A 16,944-nucleotide genomic window follows, 5' to 3' on the forward strand; every position below is an offset into this window, starting at 1 on the left:
ACCTACACCATTGCCACTGCCTATTGTCGAATTTCTATTCACTCCCTAAGTCATTTACCCCCTTTTTTATTTTTTATAATTTTTTTTTATTTTCTTGACTTGCGCTTATTTGCAATTTCCTCATAACGAACCAGAACGAAACATATTTTTTCTACCTTGCCATGCATCGTGAATAACCATAATGCACTTTTCCATATCTACCTTTGTATTGGCTGTTATAAATGGTGCAAAAAAATTGGAAATGAAAAATCAAGCCAGTTTGTTTGTTAAGTCAAGTGCATTTTGCCGTTCTGTGTCATTATCTATAAATATTTTATTTGTTGGTGGTTTTTAAAGATATTATTGGATATTTTTCATTTTATTGGCGGCAAAAACGTTTCTTTGGAAAGGCCTTGAACGAAAACCGCAGTATAAGAGTTTTAAATCCTAAAAATTCCTAAGCAGATAAAGACTTTATATTCAGATTCCGAAATTTAAATTTTGTTTATAACATTTCCGAATGTGCCTATATTTTTAAAGTGGAAAAATAAAAACTTCATATGATTTCCTATGTGAATATTAATATTATATTTATATCTATTTTTAGCTTCCTTATCTTATAGATTTGCCTTTCCTCCCGAAGCCATCATTCATGCTTTCCCCAGTGCTCATATAATATTTCTACATATCTCTCTTTCCCCCTATTTCTCCTTTTATGTAATGCCAAGAAACACAACTTATTTATTGTTTACTCATATTCCGGGCCCATCATAAATCAAAATCTATGTCAATTTACTTGTGTTAGCCACTCATTGTTGAGTTGTTGCTGAAGTGCGTGTGTCTTTAGTGTAGAATTCTTCAAAATGTGCGCGATAACCGTTACATAGATTTGCTTTGGATTTTGATTTATGAAGTGCAAGTATTTTGATTGCACTAAGTGGTTAGTCTGCTAAGGGGAACTTAAGTAGGGCGATTTGAACAAAACTGAGCCACTTTTAAGCTAAAAAAATGTACTTAAGTAAAAGTGGGCTTTTCGATTTTAAATATGGCTGACTAAGTGTGTTAATGGAACAGGAAGAGCTTTCAGTACCAAATTAAGCGGATAAGGTCGACAGTTATTTGTTTTCTGAAATCAATCAAAATATTCTGTAAAAATGGTATTTAACCTATAAAACTTTTCACGCTAGTCTCGCAGTAGGCACAAGTTATTCAACATGAAAGCCCCCACATGAACCTCTATTACATAAGGCTCCTCCTATAAAACCATCTGCTCGATTTGTGGAAAATATTAAGACGAACACCACAAATAGGAGGAGAAGCTCGGACAAGAAGAGGTAAGATAACAATAAAATGTATATAAGACATACTCACAGCCTTCAGCTGAAACACTTTATATACTAATCATCATCCTTTTAGCTAATAAATCTTTACGTTAGGCAATATTTATAAAATTATAATTGGGTTTCCCACAGCTGAGTGATTTAGCCAAATGTTTGAAAGCATTATTGCAGTTATGATTCCTATGAAATGGAAAAATCTGACAGCTAAAGTTCAAGACAAACCACCAATGGAATATCCTTTACGCGGATGACACATGATATCTTAATTAATGAGGACCTCGCTTACATGGAGAGAAGACTGAACAATTAGAATTAAATATTGACAAACAAACAAAGAAATCCTGCACCTACCGTTTGGCGAAGTGAAAACAGACCAATGAGAGGTCCCCTGTATTGATGGGCAGCCAATAAGAGCAACAACAAGTTTCAAGTATCTAGGATCGATCCTGAGCGAAAAAGGAAACATAGATGAAGATGTGATATGCAGAGTTAATACGGAGTGGTTAAAGTGGCGCAGCCTGGGCGTCTTATGTGACAGAAAACGGACATTAATGATTAAGGAAAAGGAGCACAAAACCTGCGGGAGACCAGTACTTCTGTACGGGTCGGAATGTTGGACAACGCAAGCTAAGCACAACTAGAAGATGCACGTGCCGGAAATGAAAATGCTTCCTGGGCAACAGGAATAACGCACGTGAACAAAGTTAAAAACAACTCCCTAAGTCAACTCCCTTGGTAGAGGCAACAATCTGATGATATGACGATGCAGTACAGGAGAACCTGCTTGTCCCAAAGAGGGGCAAAGCAAAAGGGAGAGGCTACTTTATGAATATTTAAGCACAGCTTTTTTAATGGCTTTATATAAAAAAAATGTCTATAAGATTTTGACTAGTTAAATCTATTAAAATATCAAGAACTTTGAAAGCTTTCATTGGTGAAAGGAAGCTTTCACAAATTCTTGAACTTTTCTGTAACTTTCGGCAGCTTTCACATTCAAAACGTGCACACAACTTATCTATTAACTGACTATTACCTGTTTATGAACTAACTATTAACTGTTTAGGTAATATTTCAACACCCTTTCTAGGCTTTTCTATTCACTCTTAATTCCTTACTCTGTGAGTGTGTTAGTTTTCGTTGCTTCGCTGATGCCAAAGTCGTAGAGTTTACTTGAACTTCTGTATGAGTTTGTGTTTTTACTTAGAGTACTGGAAAATCGATTCCATTTTTTCCGCTTAATCCAATGTCAATAAAAAACGGGGAAAGGTGAACGAGGAAACGGCTTTCATTTATTCATAAGAATCTGTGGGCTTTCACCAGCCACTCGATTACAACTACCTACAACAAGGGACTGTAGGGCTTTGGTCGTGCTTCTGCTTTGATTTTTGATATGCACAATTTTTTTTATTAATTTTATTTAAAAATGATTCGATGTTTCATGTATACAGTGGGCATTGAGCCTGGGGCTCTGCGAATGACGGAAGCACATCAAGCAATGCACCCACGTTGGCGGCCTTAGTTCTTTACTCACCCATTGTATTTAAGTTTCTGTCTAATGTTTTTTAAATGAAAACAATTTCACGTTGTTTTTTGTTTTTTATTTTATTATTTATGCAAAATATTTCGAAAAAAGAACACAAAAAATTCGAAAGAAAAAATTTGTTGTATGTTACTTTGTTTTACTTTTTTTGGTTTACTTTTGTTGTTGCTCTCCTCTGCAGCACTACTGTGCTCCTTTTGCTTATACTGATTCTGTGTGGGAGTGTGTGTATGTACCTGTAGGTGTGTGTGTCTAAGTATTGGTTTTCATGTTGTTTTCGCTATTTTGTTTTTATTATTGTTTACACTGAATTTAAATTACCATATTTTCATACATTTTGCCACTGACATTTTACCACTTACAGATTTCTCATTTAAATACTTTGTTTTCCTTTTCTCATTATTTTATTTTCTTTTGAATGTATGTGGCGCGCTCTGTTCGACGACAATTTTTTTAATACGCGAAACATCAACTTATAGTATTTGCTCTTTGTTTTTATTTTAAATTACAAATTTGCGTTTGCGTTTCTTATTATTTTTCTTTGAGGGGAGGTTGAAAAATTTTACAGTTACAATCATCTGGCATTGCTACACAAAAATACATGCACAAGTACAAAGTTAATTTGTATTGATTGCGGTTTGGGTTTTGCTAAAGTCTGACGACAATTCCTAAGTGGAGCTTTCTATACTCGAAAATATGGACTTTCATAGATGAAAAAAACACATTTTTTCAGTGTATTTTCAAATGCATTTGAATCTGTAGGAGTTTTTGACATTTTCGCCAGCTGAGGTTGTGTGCCGTGTAGCTTACAGCGTTGCATTTGGCAACGGCATGACCGGCTAACCACCCCTACAGTGTTGCCTGTGTGTTTGGTAATTGTTTTTGTTTTTTTGCTTTTTTTTGTGTATTGTTTAATATTTTCTTACTGAAGTCTTAGCAAAAAAGTGTTGCCAGTTGACTACAAATAAAGTGTTTGTGGCGTTTCCTGTTTTTTCCTGTATTTATTTTTCTTGGGTGCTGGGTATTATCTATTGTTGTTAGTATTGTTGTTGTGTTACTGTGGTTTTGTTTTTGTTTGCTTTTTTAATATAATAATATTAGCGTACAATTATTGTTGCAATTACAATTGTCATTGAGTACATTCACATATATATAATATTTGTTTTTTTTTTCTTTTTTTGGTTTTTTTTGTAATTTAATTTATTTATAATTTTTTGTTCTTAATTTCTTAATGCAATAATACAATAATTCAGTATATAATGAATGCGTTTTTTTGCTGCTATTAATGGTTTTTATGCGCATTAATTAAATGAAAAACAAAAAATCTTAAAAAAAATAAAAATAAATAAGTAGTGGTAGAGGTTTTTTTTATTTTCTATGTGAAAATATTAAATTAAGTATTTTGTATATATAATTTTAGCATTTATTACAAATCAAAGTGGTTTTAGGGGGAGAGTGAACGTCGAGAAAAGTTGCGAGTTTTTTATTTTATTTTTAAATACATCTTAATTTTTGTTTTTTTTTGTTTGTCTTTCGCAACATTTCATGCTTTGTAAATTTAATTGCTGATATTTTTGTTTTGTTTCGGCATTTGTTTGATTTGTGTCTTTCTCATTTATTTGCATTTAATTTTTTACTTTAACTTTATTTGCTTTTTTTATATGTAGTTGTTATTTATTTTTTATTTTTTTTAATTCACGCAGGACGGGGTTTTTGCTTACAATTTCTCCATTTTCTCCATCTGGTTGTATGCTAATTTTTTTATAAATTTTTAAAATTTATTTTTACGCTTTTATCTTCGCTAATTGTAAGTGTAAATATCAATTGTTGCGGTTGTTGTTAGTATTATTGATTTGTTTACTATTATTTCTATTTTTCATATATGTATTTCATATATATATATATAGATATATATATGCATGTATGTGTTTTGTTTGCTCTATAATAAATAAACATAAAAATATTTAAGCTTTGACTAGGTTTTTGGTTTGCTTAGCATTTTTCCTTACTCTATTTCGCAAACTTTTGCTTAGAGTTGCTTTTAAATTTGCGTTTGTTAAGAATTTGTAGTTGTTTTTGTAGGTATAGTTGTTTATAAATAATTTATACGCAATATGTGTTTAGGTTTATTTGTTTGATAATTTTTGGTTTTGTTTTCTTCTTTGCTGAGTCTTTTTGTGTGTTTCTGTTTGCTTGTTTTTAGAGGTGAACATTTTTTAGACAAATTTTGCTAACGAATTTTATTTCGTCAGATATTCAATTATTTCAATTAATTATTTCAAGTGGCACTCCACTTATAGAAAAAAACAGCATAAAAACGGTTGAGAATTGTGGCTATTCGAATGAACGAACGAATGCTTCCTTATGCGGTTGGGGCGCGAAAAATTGAGAGTGCGTCTATCCAAAGTTCGAGCTACCTTCTCTCAACAGTCATGGCTTTCTTTCGCATTCATTGCCAAGTATTTATATCTGGGTAATTTTAGAAAGTAGGAATAATACTGAAGTTCGCTCTTTAGACTAATATTGCTGAAAAACCGGAAGAAGCGGCTTGAGGAGATGATAATCTTGGGCCGGATTTAAATCCATTTCGTGCGGGTAATGTAGAATCGATTGTCGAAGGAAGCTAGGACTGTGGACTCTACTCTTTTATCGCAGCCGTAATCTCCAGAAAATTTGTTTATGTCAGTGCCACAACCGTTTTTGGTAAAAAAACTGGCAGACTCTTATTTTTCCAGAAGAAAAAAAGTAGAAAAATTATATTTTTTTCAAAGAGCAAAAATAAGTAATAATAATCCTAAAAATTAAATATGGAGGTCATTTGTATGTTTAGATCTTTTATTGGGTATTTGGCCTCTTTGTGGCGTGCGCCTTGATGTGGCTGCTTCACAAATGAAGACATTCCCAGCTTTATGCCGCCTCCGAGTGGTTGAATGGTTTGTATGAAAATCTTTCATGGCTGTAACATACTCGAAAGCTTGCCATTGCCTGCCGAGGGGAACCGGCACCGCTATTTGGTGTTTCCTGTCAAGAGTGAGAATCAAGTCAGGACTTTAACGATTCGTTTACGAAGTTCTATAATCTTGTTGCCAATTTTCTATAATCTTGTTGCCAATTTTATTGTGAGCTTAGAAAGCGGAGAAAATAATCATGTCCGGAAGGGAATATTGAGCTTTGTACAAAAGGTTTTTGTTAGCGCTAAAGATTCTTGCGAATTTTCATGTCCGTCCTGCTATGCGGCTGTACGACGTGGAAGGTCGCCGGAATGATCACAAGGCGTTCATTAATCGCTGCTTACGCTGCATAATGCGAATTTTCTGGCCTCAAACTATTTCTAATACCGAATTACTGAGGAATGCTAACCAATTCGATGTGGCGACTGAAATACGCAGAAGGAAATGGCAATGGATCGGCTACAGCCTGAGGAAGAGTGACAACAAAATCGCCAAACAGGCGCTGCGATGGAACACCTTTCAAGAGACAGTACGAAATGTAGCCAGCCCAGAAACCACCTGATGCCGTTCAAGGGAGGCGGAGATGAGGTCGTTCAAAATGGCTTGGAATGAACATAGAGCTCTTGCCCAACCTCGACTTCGAAGAGGAGTTGTCCACGCCCTATGCTCCAACTAGAAGTTGGAGGATCCTATATATATGTATATATGTTTGTTGTATGCAGTTGTTATGCATTTGTAATTCTCAACCAGTTCATTTTTAATTTTCTAAATTTTTATCTCAATTCTGGAAAAGTGCAGCGAAGTTCTTTTGTTGAATTTTAAAAATTTCCTGAATATTATCGTTCGTACCAAAAACTGCCCTTCCGCGGGTAATCAAGTGTGTTTTGTTCATATTTGTATGTAAACTCCTTCAACTCAGCTTGGCAATTTTTCGTTTTTGTTAGTTTTACATACATTTACATATAAATACGTTAATAGAAAAAAATTAACTTATCGAATAACAAATACTGCACATCATCTAAGTAACTGTATTGTTTAGCAGCAACTAAAGCCAAGTGCATAAGTAAACAACATACAACACATGTGTGTATGTATGTGTTTATGTAATTCAATAAATATATATATATATATATATATATATGTAAGTATGCACGTAAACAAATTGAAACACTTAGTAAAACTACTTTTGTTGCTATTCTTTTCCGCTCATTACATTTCCACTCCTTTTGTTTCGAGTGTTGATTTTTGTGTCTGATTGAATTTGCACAAATGTTCAAAATTGTATTTGTCAAGTAATTAAATTATATAATTAAAACACTAAATTAAATATACTAAATGCTAAAAACTATTGCTTAATAATAAATATAAATATGAAAATTGATATGAACGATTTTTTACGAATAGGAAATTAATTGTTTTTTCCAAGTACTTGTAAGTATGTGTTGCATGTTGCGTAGCTGCGCTTTTGCGCATTTTTTCTTAACTTTCTACACTGGCTTGTAGTGAGCGCCACGTGTGAGCTTTATCAAAGCATTGCCACTGTAATGAGCTTTCGACAGCTCAGTCATTAACGCTTTCTTTCGTTGGTCTCAAAAACGTGCAAAAGTAGCTTTGAGTTTGAGTTTAAAGAGCTTTCTTGTGCATGCTAAGCTGCTGCTCATGCCCTCGTTCGCTAAGTAAGTTTTTCTTACATGTTAGAAACCCAAGAAACGTAAAGCTTTTCGACATTTGAGCTCAACGTGCAATGCGGTTTGCGTTACTGTAAAACACCAAGCTCAGCTCTCGCTATGATTTATTGTCTCTAGCGTACTTTCCACTCATCTTACACCGACACAATTTCATTGATTTGCCTGGTCTGAAAGCGACGTTTTTCTCTTCAAAGCACAGCAAAGCTCTACTCAAAGTTGCTACATCCGCTTTTCACTACATTTATCATTTGCATGTGAAAGCTTTTCTAAGCTTACACGGAATTATTTCACCTGTCAAGCACGCGCGAGTGTGTGTGTTTTCATGTTTGTATATCGGTATGATTTACGGATTTATGTGTGTAAGTATGTGTATGTGCCTCTTCTCTCTTTCCGTCTGTGAGTTTTGAGTATAAGAATAGCAGCAGGCGTTTATATAGTTATGTCTGTATACATATGTGCTTTATTTACTTTACTCTCTTCTCTCTTTTAGTTTTTTTTCCCAATGAATATAAGTATGTATATGTATATATACATATATATCGAATTCTTAACCAGCTAATGCTAACCTTTTGTTTATAGCGTTAATGGGGGATTATTAATGAAAAGCAGGCGATTTTGTTAAGAGTAGAGTGAGTGAAAGTTTGTTTCTTTATAGGCGTGGTGAGCTCTTTAAGTTTTTGCATTCTCTATCTTTGATGTTTCATAAATTGATTTATACGCATTCACAAAAAATTTCACTTACTTAATTTAATTTATTGATTTTTATTTAAAATACAATTTGTTTTCTCCATTTGCGAATGTATTTGTGTGAGTGTATGTGGGTGTATGTGAGGAAATTTCCATTTGCGTGGGTAAAGAGAGACCGCCATTTTAACTGCGCAGAGCCTTTGCACTTTTTAATCGCATTTTAAGTACACACAAATGTGAAGAAAGCTTTTGTTCAGTATGAGCCGCCTCTCTAGCGCCACTACTAAGCGTGTTTCTCACTTAGATGTTGGCAGTTTCCAAGCTCGACATTTGCCTCCGTAAGCTTTAGTGTGTTTGCCGTTATTCTCATTGCTTGCAAAACGATCGCTAAGAGCGCAATTAAAATTACTGAAACCCCATTGTAATTGTGGTTTTACTTAAGCAAGTGAGCTTTCTAGAAACACTCGCAGTTTTCTAAACAATTTTACAAATTACAGCTTGCACAGCCTCCAACTTCTTTCCGCAGTACCGTTCTGCTCTCTCATTTAAAAATGCTTATACTCAGCTGCTGCTGTTCTTTAATTTTTTTTGTAAATCTCTTTCGATAAGTTGATCAGTTGTGCATTTTCTCTAAATCAGCTCTATTGGCAATGTTTTTGAGCATCTCAGTATAATTATTCTGATTATTTCGCTCGCAATGGTCTTTGGTTGTCTTAAGCATTTTGCCGATTTGCTCTCCTTTGCTTTCATTTTACATGCTCTGCTCTCTCTTACTTTGGTTTCTTTGGCGCACTTAACACCTCTCAGCCACGCAAATGCGTTTCTTATGCTTTGGATATTTTCGCTCAATAATTAGAAAACTTGTATCTGTTTTATTTTTCTTTTAGATTTTATGGTTGTTGTTGATAGTTATTTATCAATTTACTTAAATAAAATTTTCGCACATCTTCATTTGCCTTTTTTCTATTTGCAAATTTTGTATTCCACTTTTGCTTAAAATTAATTTGCTTTTTCTTGATTTTCTTACTTAAATTTTAATTCATGTTTTTTTTTGTTACTCATTACCATTACACATAATTTTTAATTAATACTTTCTAAACAAGAACAACATACTTTTTTTCTTCAAATGTAGATTATGTAAGAATTCTGAATTATTTTTAGTATCTTCCATTGAGTGAGTTTGTGAGTGAATGTGGTTGCATATATATGTATGCATGTGTGAGTGAGTGGTTGAGTGAGTTTTTGGTCTTTGAGTATAATTTTCGAGCTGAAATCGCTAGATTTTTGAGCTCGTTTTTACTTTCAAATATTAAATATTAGTTTTTCACTTCTCTCTTTCAAAACTTTGACCGAACTTATTTGCGCTTTTTAAAGTTTTAGTTATCCTTTTTATTGGCCCCTTTCTTTTTCATCGCTTTTTCTTTTACTATTTTCTTTTTACAGTTATTAGTACCTCCTTTGTTGCTGTCTGTTGTCTACAATGTTGGAACTGCGCTCCGATTTTCTTTAAATTTATTTATTTTTAAATTGTCTTATACTTATTTTTATGTATTTTTGTGGAAAATATGGTTTGTATAATTTACGGGCTTGTGGTTGTTGTTTTTATTTTTGTTTTAGTATGATTCAATTTAAATTTTGGTTTTTTGTTATTTTTTCATGTATGTATAAGTGGTATGATAAAGCAGGCTTCTTATAGGGGATTTAATTTATTTCTTTTTAGGGGAAGGGCGGGGCTTACTTTTCCTTTAGTGGGATTTCTGAGTTTCTGAGTGCGTTTACAATATTTGCAAATTTATTTTATTATTCAATTTTTCTGTTATTTGGTTCTTTTACTCCTTCACCTCGAAATATTTGTATGTTGGATTTTCATAGCCATTGATTTGCATATTCGCCACGATTTTCTCCTCCGGTACAACGGGGTGATGTGTGCTGGCGTTCTAGAAATTTAAAATAATATTAATAAATGAAATGATTAGAGTTTAAAAAGAAATGTGTTACATATATGTATATATATATATATATTTCTTAAACTTAAACCAATTTAAACTTTAATTCAATTTAAGGTATAAGATGTAATATTGCCAATTTTCTCCATTGGAGTTTTTTTTACTTTCGAAAGCATAGTAAATCTTATTTTTGTAATAAGTGTTGCCAATTTTCCAATTTACTGTGAGCAATTGAGCTCCTCCTCCTATTTTTTGTTCCATTGCCTGCCGAGTGGCGCCCACTATAAGAAAAGGCTTTTCTATCATTTTGCTGTTTCATGCCAAACATTTGCTCTCGGCCGAACACTTAACAGAAGTGTACGCGCCCATTATTTACTTACTTTTATTTAGTTGAAATATAATTTGAAGCGTTTTTTGACAACGAAAGTAAGTTCCTATGCTGCCAAATTTTACTTCGGTTATTCAACAAATTTTGTATTAGATAACTTTTCGCTTGAAATGGTTGAGCTGTTTTCACATAATATTGCATAGTATTAAAGTCGAAAACGTGATTGTATGGTTCGAAATAAGGTATATTTTTCCAGAAATACAGTTTTCTCATTGAAAAATGTCTTACTCCGTAAAATCATTAAGTGAAAAAGTATAAGTCAAGAATAAACGCTAGTGAGAGATTAAGTTGTGGGCCTAGAAAGCTTCTGAAACTGCTCGTTATTTTACCAAGTTTCATTGAATATTACTATAAACTTCAAACCAAACGGAAATTTTAGCACATTTTCAGTGAAGGGAGTAAAATGGGAGAAATAGAAGTCAGGAAAAAGTTACTATATTTTTAGTTTCAAAAGTTAAATATATTGGAATTTTCACTTTTTCAAACAAAATGAAAATTTAAACAAATTATCATTGAAAGACAAGCAATTTCAATCTTTGGCGAGAAAAAATACTAGTAAAAATTTGGAAAGCACAATTGTCTAGAATAAATTTAAGAGAATTTTCAGTGATTAGTTTTAACAAAAACCTGGTCGGAGTATCATTGCCAATGATCACTTATGAGGTTCAGGTGTCCAAATACCAATTTCGATAGGATATATGTACATATCTCTACCAATTTTTAAACATTTCAATAGTTCACTAGAAAAATACATACAAAAATATCGGTGTTGCCAATTTTTCCATAATTTCGTTCTATGTTGGGCACTTAACGGGATTTTATTGTATTAGTAATTGTATGTGAAATATTTTCAGTTGCGGCGTTGCCAATTTCACTGAGTTCACTTTTTTGCCATAATATTATTTTTAGCATGTCCATTACTTACCTGATCAACCTCAATGAAGCCTTGCGCATGTGGCGAGCGAGATGTTCTCCACTTGGCCACAGCAACGCCAACAAAGATGGCCGCTAACAATGCAACGCCAGCAAAAGACAAAGTGAAGTAGACATTGCGTCCCTCCTTGTTCGCATGCGTGTGTGCGAATTCGCGGCGCAGCGAGAAGCTCTGCACAGACAATTTTAAATGAACAAAAATAATTTGTGAAAAAATTCGTATGAAATAAAATGATTAACGGTTTACCGATTCGCGATGGCCCAAATCGTGCGACATAAAGTGTTGCACCTGTGGCTCGGCCTCTTGGTGAGCGACAGCAGCTGCTACATCCTCAACAGCACGCTGTACGGCATCATCATCGACTGTGGGCAGGACGGTTTGGGTTTTGGTGCTGCAAGAGAAAGCCGAAAATTATATTCTGTATGCTGCATTCTCAAAGTTCACACCACAAACCTGACAGTGACATCGGCGTACTCTTCACCGCCAGTGCTGTCCTTTTCGCTCTGCGCCAATTTTGTGGGATCTACAAGTTGCCCCAATTCTTTGCTGTTCACTTTTGACTCACCCAAAGCTGCAGAAGAGGAAGAAGACGACGAGGCAGAAGAGCCAGCGCCACTGGCGCCGCTATCTTGTTCGGTTTGTGACTTCAGCAGTTCATCCACTTTCTTAGCCTCCATGCGCAGCTTCTCCTCACGCAATTTCTCACGCTCGGCGGCACGCTGCTCCTTACGCTGTTTCTCGGCTAAACGCAAGCGCTCCTTTTCCGCCACCTTACGTTCGATCTCAACGCGATACTTATCCAAAATGGCTGCCTCCGCTTCCTCACTCATGCCCAACGATGAGCCGGGTATGTCGTCCTTACTGCGCAATGCCAAAATATAATCATTCATTAGCTGTGAAATCTTGGCAGACAGTTCGGGGTAGCGTTTTAACATGGTCATCGATTGATTGACAGCCCGATCAATATCGATGAGGCGCTCCAAAGTGCGTGGACGTTCCGAGGCAGCAGCTTCCAAGCCACCTGGGCCGCCGGAGTTCAAAAGGTGACGATAGTGCGCCAAAGCATGTGCGCGATCCTTATGCAAAGCGCGCAGTAATTTCTGCAAACACTTCTCTACATGATGAGCCTGCAATGAGCAGAAGAGAGAAAAAGAGAGAGAGGGTGAAAGACCATATCAGCAGTTGAACATTTCCACTTTGGCGGGAGCAACGCGCCTTGGCGGACAACTCACATTTGGTGGTTGCTCGGTGAGCGCTTGTGTGTAGCAGGTCATCGCTTCACGTTTACGCTGATTGATGTGTGCCAAAACGCGCTGCTGATGCATAGCGGCCAGCTGATGCTTCTCGGCGTTGCCTTCCTCTTCGAGTGCCTGAACAGAAGTCTAAAATTACATTCCCATATAAAGACGTATAGCACATCAAGAGAGAAAGAATCAATCAGAGAGATGAATGAACGAATTGCAATTTTTTGGGGAAGTTGGTTGATTTTCGAATTTTGCAGTGGTGGGGGAGAGTTTTGAGTCTTTGATTTAGAAAAAAAAAACGAAAATGTTGATGATGGATTTACGGTGGCGGTGGTGGTTGTTAGTTGTGGTAAACTCATTACTAGATAGGTTAAATATCGCACGAGAAGTGAGTACAGAAAATGTGTCGAGAATAATTGCTTGAATATAGGATGGAATTGACAGCTCGAAAAGTAAATAACAGTAGTGTTATTTTATGTTTATACAATTGTCCAATTGAGTTATGAAAACTATTCGTTACAACTACATTTTCAGACTATTTCATTATTGAACAGTAATCTGAAGTAGTACTGGTTTCAACTACCACAAAACTGTATGCGTGATTGGAATTTTCGAAAGCTTAGTTTTAGATATCACGTAACTTTCACTATCACTATAACTTTCAATACCTAGTAGCCGGTTATCAAAATTTTCGCTTCCTAGATTCTCCATACGATGCTTAGGATCAGAAGATCTGACATGCTGATGCGACTGAGTAGAAACTGCAATCTGAAATTTAGGCTTTAAAAACATGGGCACTACTAGGTTTTGGGACATTCTTTCGTCTTCGAGTTATCCGGATTTCAATCGTTATATAAATTTCAATAAAGAAATGGTTTGCAAGATTTTTAGCCTTAACCTGTGTTAGATTGTTTTCTCAGCTACACAAAAAGGCAGTATATTCCTAATTTGGACAGGGAACTCTGCGAGTTGAATCAGGTTATATTAAAAAAATGATAGATATGTGGTTTAGTAGTAAGAAAATACGTCGAACACGTCAAACCCGGTGCCAACTAAATGGTAATCAGACACAAACACACAAGTCTTTACATCACTCCGGAGAAACAGTTCAGCCTTAGAAGTATAAGGCCAACAAAAAACGAGTTTTGAATTCTTTTGATGTATTTCCCTATAAAAGTTTAATTAAAAGATATTTCTTAATATTTCTAACACTTAGGTGCTTAAAAGAACTTTAGAAAATAAATAGAAAATTTATAGGAATCATGACAAAAAAGCTCATTGAAGGAGCTTTCGCCCATCTAATTAACTTTTATTAAAAACTTAGCGTACAGAACTAAATGTTCTTTTTTGTTTTGCTCAGCTTTTAGGTTTCGTAGAGCTTTCACAACTAAGCCGTTTATTGTGTTTCTAAATCATGCTCAGCTAAGTAGATGAATCATTTAAGCCAGGCTACACATATCGGGATTAAAAAGCACAACTGGTTTTTGGGGTAAACAAATTTTAATTGTATATATTTGATTTGAAAGACAGCTACAAAAGCTTCCAATCTGATGTCTCTTTCACTCCCATTTGGCTTATGAAAAATAGACTAAATTAAGTGCAGAATGTGCGAAAATAAGTTGAAAATGAGACGATGCAAAAAATAAATATTCAAAATGAACGTATTGAGGGTGAGAAAAATAATACATTTGAATAAGTGAAGATGAAGTAATGAAAAAGCTGCTGATGAATATAAAAATTATGAATTTGAGATGCAACTAAGCAACTTAAGCGTGAGTTAATAGCATACGCAGTGAGAAGCTTTAAAGCATTGGCTGTGGAAGCTCTAATAATCACTAGCTACAAAGAAGCTTTTGAAAGCACAAAGCTGTGCTTAACAGTTTTGAGTAAAATAAGGAAAAGCTTTCACAAAAGTAACTCTTTAATAGTTTTTGGTGGCACAAATCTCCGTTTATAAAATTTAATTTCCTTTTTTGAATTAGAGCGTACCCAAAACAGAAAAGCTGTTACGAAAAGCTTTGATAAAAAACTTCGAAATTTGCTTTAATGAAAAGCTTTCGATGTATGCTTGAGCTTTTTATTTCCATTTTAGCCAACTTGCTTTCTAGCCAATGACTTAAAGCGATCTTTCTACGTAAATGAGAACGCGCGCCATGCATTAAACTTTGAACCAAAAGCTTGTGAAAAAGTGCGGGAAGAGAAAGAGTGCTAGTGCTTTGACATGCTGTGCATATGCAACTTTGTGTTTACTGTAAGTACATACACGCGCTTTAATAGTAGGTGTGTATAAGCATGCATACACACACCCATACTTATACACATACACATAGAAGGCATTCCCCACTCACCTGGAAGCGTGCTGTCATGCGTTGCTTGAAGCTCTGTGCAGCTTTTGGATCGGCCAAGCGCATATCTTGGTATTTCTCCTCCAAATCGGACCAGTCCTTCATGACACGTGTGACCTTCTCGCGATGCGATTCCTCGAGGCGCTGTTGGGCTTCCTTGTTTTAGAATATGTTCGGTTTGGGTTGATAAAATGCACATTGCAATAGAGTACACTTACTTTTTGACTTACTTTGTAGCTCTGATGTTCATAGTGCGGATCGAAGTGGGTGAAGTATGGGTCGACGGTGGGCTGGCTGGTCGATGGTGCTGCGGGTAATTGTTGTTGTGTTGCCGATGCGGCTGGCCCATCAGCCATCATGCCAGCAGCTCCCTTAACCACCGATTCGACACCCAATTTGCCCTTTGCGCCACCCGCTTCATCTGTGTTCGACTTCACCGCTATGGGTTTCGCGCCGCTTGAGCTACCATTCTGCAATTCCCAATTGTCCGACTGCTCGTCAGCTGCACCACCACCATCCTCCTCATAGTTATCCAAATCCTCACTTGAATCATATTCACCATTCAAATCTTCGGCATTGGAACTGTTCGCCTCACCAGCAGCTGCTTCATCGGCGACCATCTCGTCCTCTTCATCATCGCCCATTAGGTCATCATCATCGTCCAGATCATCATCAGCACCGGCATCCTTGGAATAGTTGGAGTCATTGTCATCATCGTTGGTCACATCCACGTTGCTGTTGGTAATCTCAGCTGGGGCGATAACAGGTAGGTCGGTCTTCTTGACGCGAATCTCATCAGCTAATACAGTGCAAAGGAGAGTTCAATGATTAGTAAAATATGTAAGCTGAGGTGCATTGCGGTGAAAATGTCAGATAACAGTGAAACTGCTATTTAATTTTTCGAAATGGAAGAAGTTGCCCGTAGGCCAAAGAATATTTTTTGTACTTTTAAAACGGTTTATTGTTATGCGGAATTATTTTTTTGACGACCATAACATATAAAGGGTGATTTTTTAAGAGCTATGGGAAAGTTTTTCAAAAAAACACACGTAAAATTCAGAAAAATGCATGAAATTTTTATTTAAATCGATAGTACAGTCCATATAATTTAATGTTTGAAGATTATTTCATGCAAATGTTGACCGCGACTGTGCTTCAAATGGTCCATCCGCTTAGTCCAATTTTGGCATACTCTTTCCAATGTTTCGGCCGTATCTCACATATAAATGCTTTAATGTTGTCTTCCAATGCGTTAGTTGAAGCAGGCTTGTCTGAATAGACATGAGATTTAACATAGACCCACAAAAATTATCTAAAGGCGTTATATCGCACGATCTGGGTGGCCAATTGGCAGGTCCCGAACGTGAAATAAAATGTTCACCGAACTCGCCCCTCAACAAGTCCATTGTTACGCGTGCTGTGTGGCATGTGGCACCGTCTTGCTGAAACCACATGTCATGCAAGTCAAGCCCTTGCATTTTGGGCAAAAAAAAGTTGGCTATCATTTCACGGTAACGCTTACCATTCACAGTTACGTTATGATTCGCAGCATCTTTAAAGTAGTACGGTCCAATGATACCTCCAGCCCATAAACCGCACCAAACTGTGACTTTTCTGGATACATTGGTAGCTCTTGCAATTCTTCTGGCTGATCTTCACTCCAAAATCGACAATTCTGCTTATTTACATACCCATTGATCCAAAAATGAGCTTCGTCGCTGACCACAATTTTTCGATAAAAAAGTGGATCTTCGGCCAACTTTTCAAGAGCCCATTCACCAAAAATTCTGCGTTGCCATAGGTCGTTCGGCTTCAATTCTTGCACCAGCTGGATTTTGAAAGGCTTCACACCTAAATCATTTCGCAAAATTTTCCACGTTGTTGAGTAACAGAGGCCCAATT

At 35.8% G+C, this 16,944-nt stretch overlaps 1 protein-coding gene across 1 annotated transcript in view; it reads right to left on the reverse strand.

The window, feature by feature from the left end:
* Positions 1-2,902: 2,902 nt before the first annotated feature.
* Positions 2,903-16,944, reverse strand: part of LOC129238434 (amyloid-beta-like protein) — a 63,992-nt gene continuing 49,950 nt past the window's right edge. The window contains exons 5-11 of the mRNA XM_054873458.1: positions 15,273-15,841; positions 15,046-15,198; positions 12,686-12,835; positions 11,907-12,580; positions 11,700-11,844; positions 11,445-11,624; positions 2,903-10,122 (exon numbers count right to left, since the gene is read on the reverse strand). Of these exons, the coding sequence (XP_054729433.1) occupies positions 10,015-10,122; positions 11,445-11,624; positions 11,700-11,844; positions 11,907-12,580; positions 12,686-12,835; positions 15,046-15,198; positions 15,273-15,841 (1,979 nt within the window). The 3' untranslated portion in view covers positions 2,903-10,014. The remainder of the gene's footprint in view (positions 10,123-11,444; positions 11,625-11,699; positions 11,845-11,906; positions 12,581-12,685; positions 12,836-15,045; positions 15,199-15,272; positions 15,842-16,944) is intronic.

The sequence above is a fragment of the Anastrepha obliqua genome, chromosome 2 (assembly GCF_027943255.1).
Source record: "Anastrepha obliqua isolate idAnaObli1 chromosome 2, idAnaObli1_1.0, whole genome shotgun sequence".
Taxonomy (NCBI): domain Eukaryota; kingdom Metazoa; phylum Arthropoda; class Insecta; order Diptera; family Tephritidae; genus Anastrepha; species Anastrepha obliqua.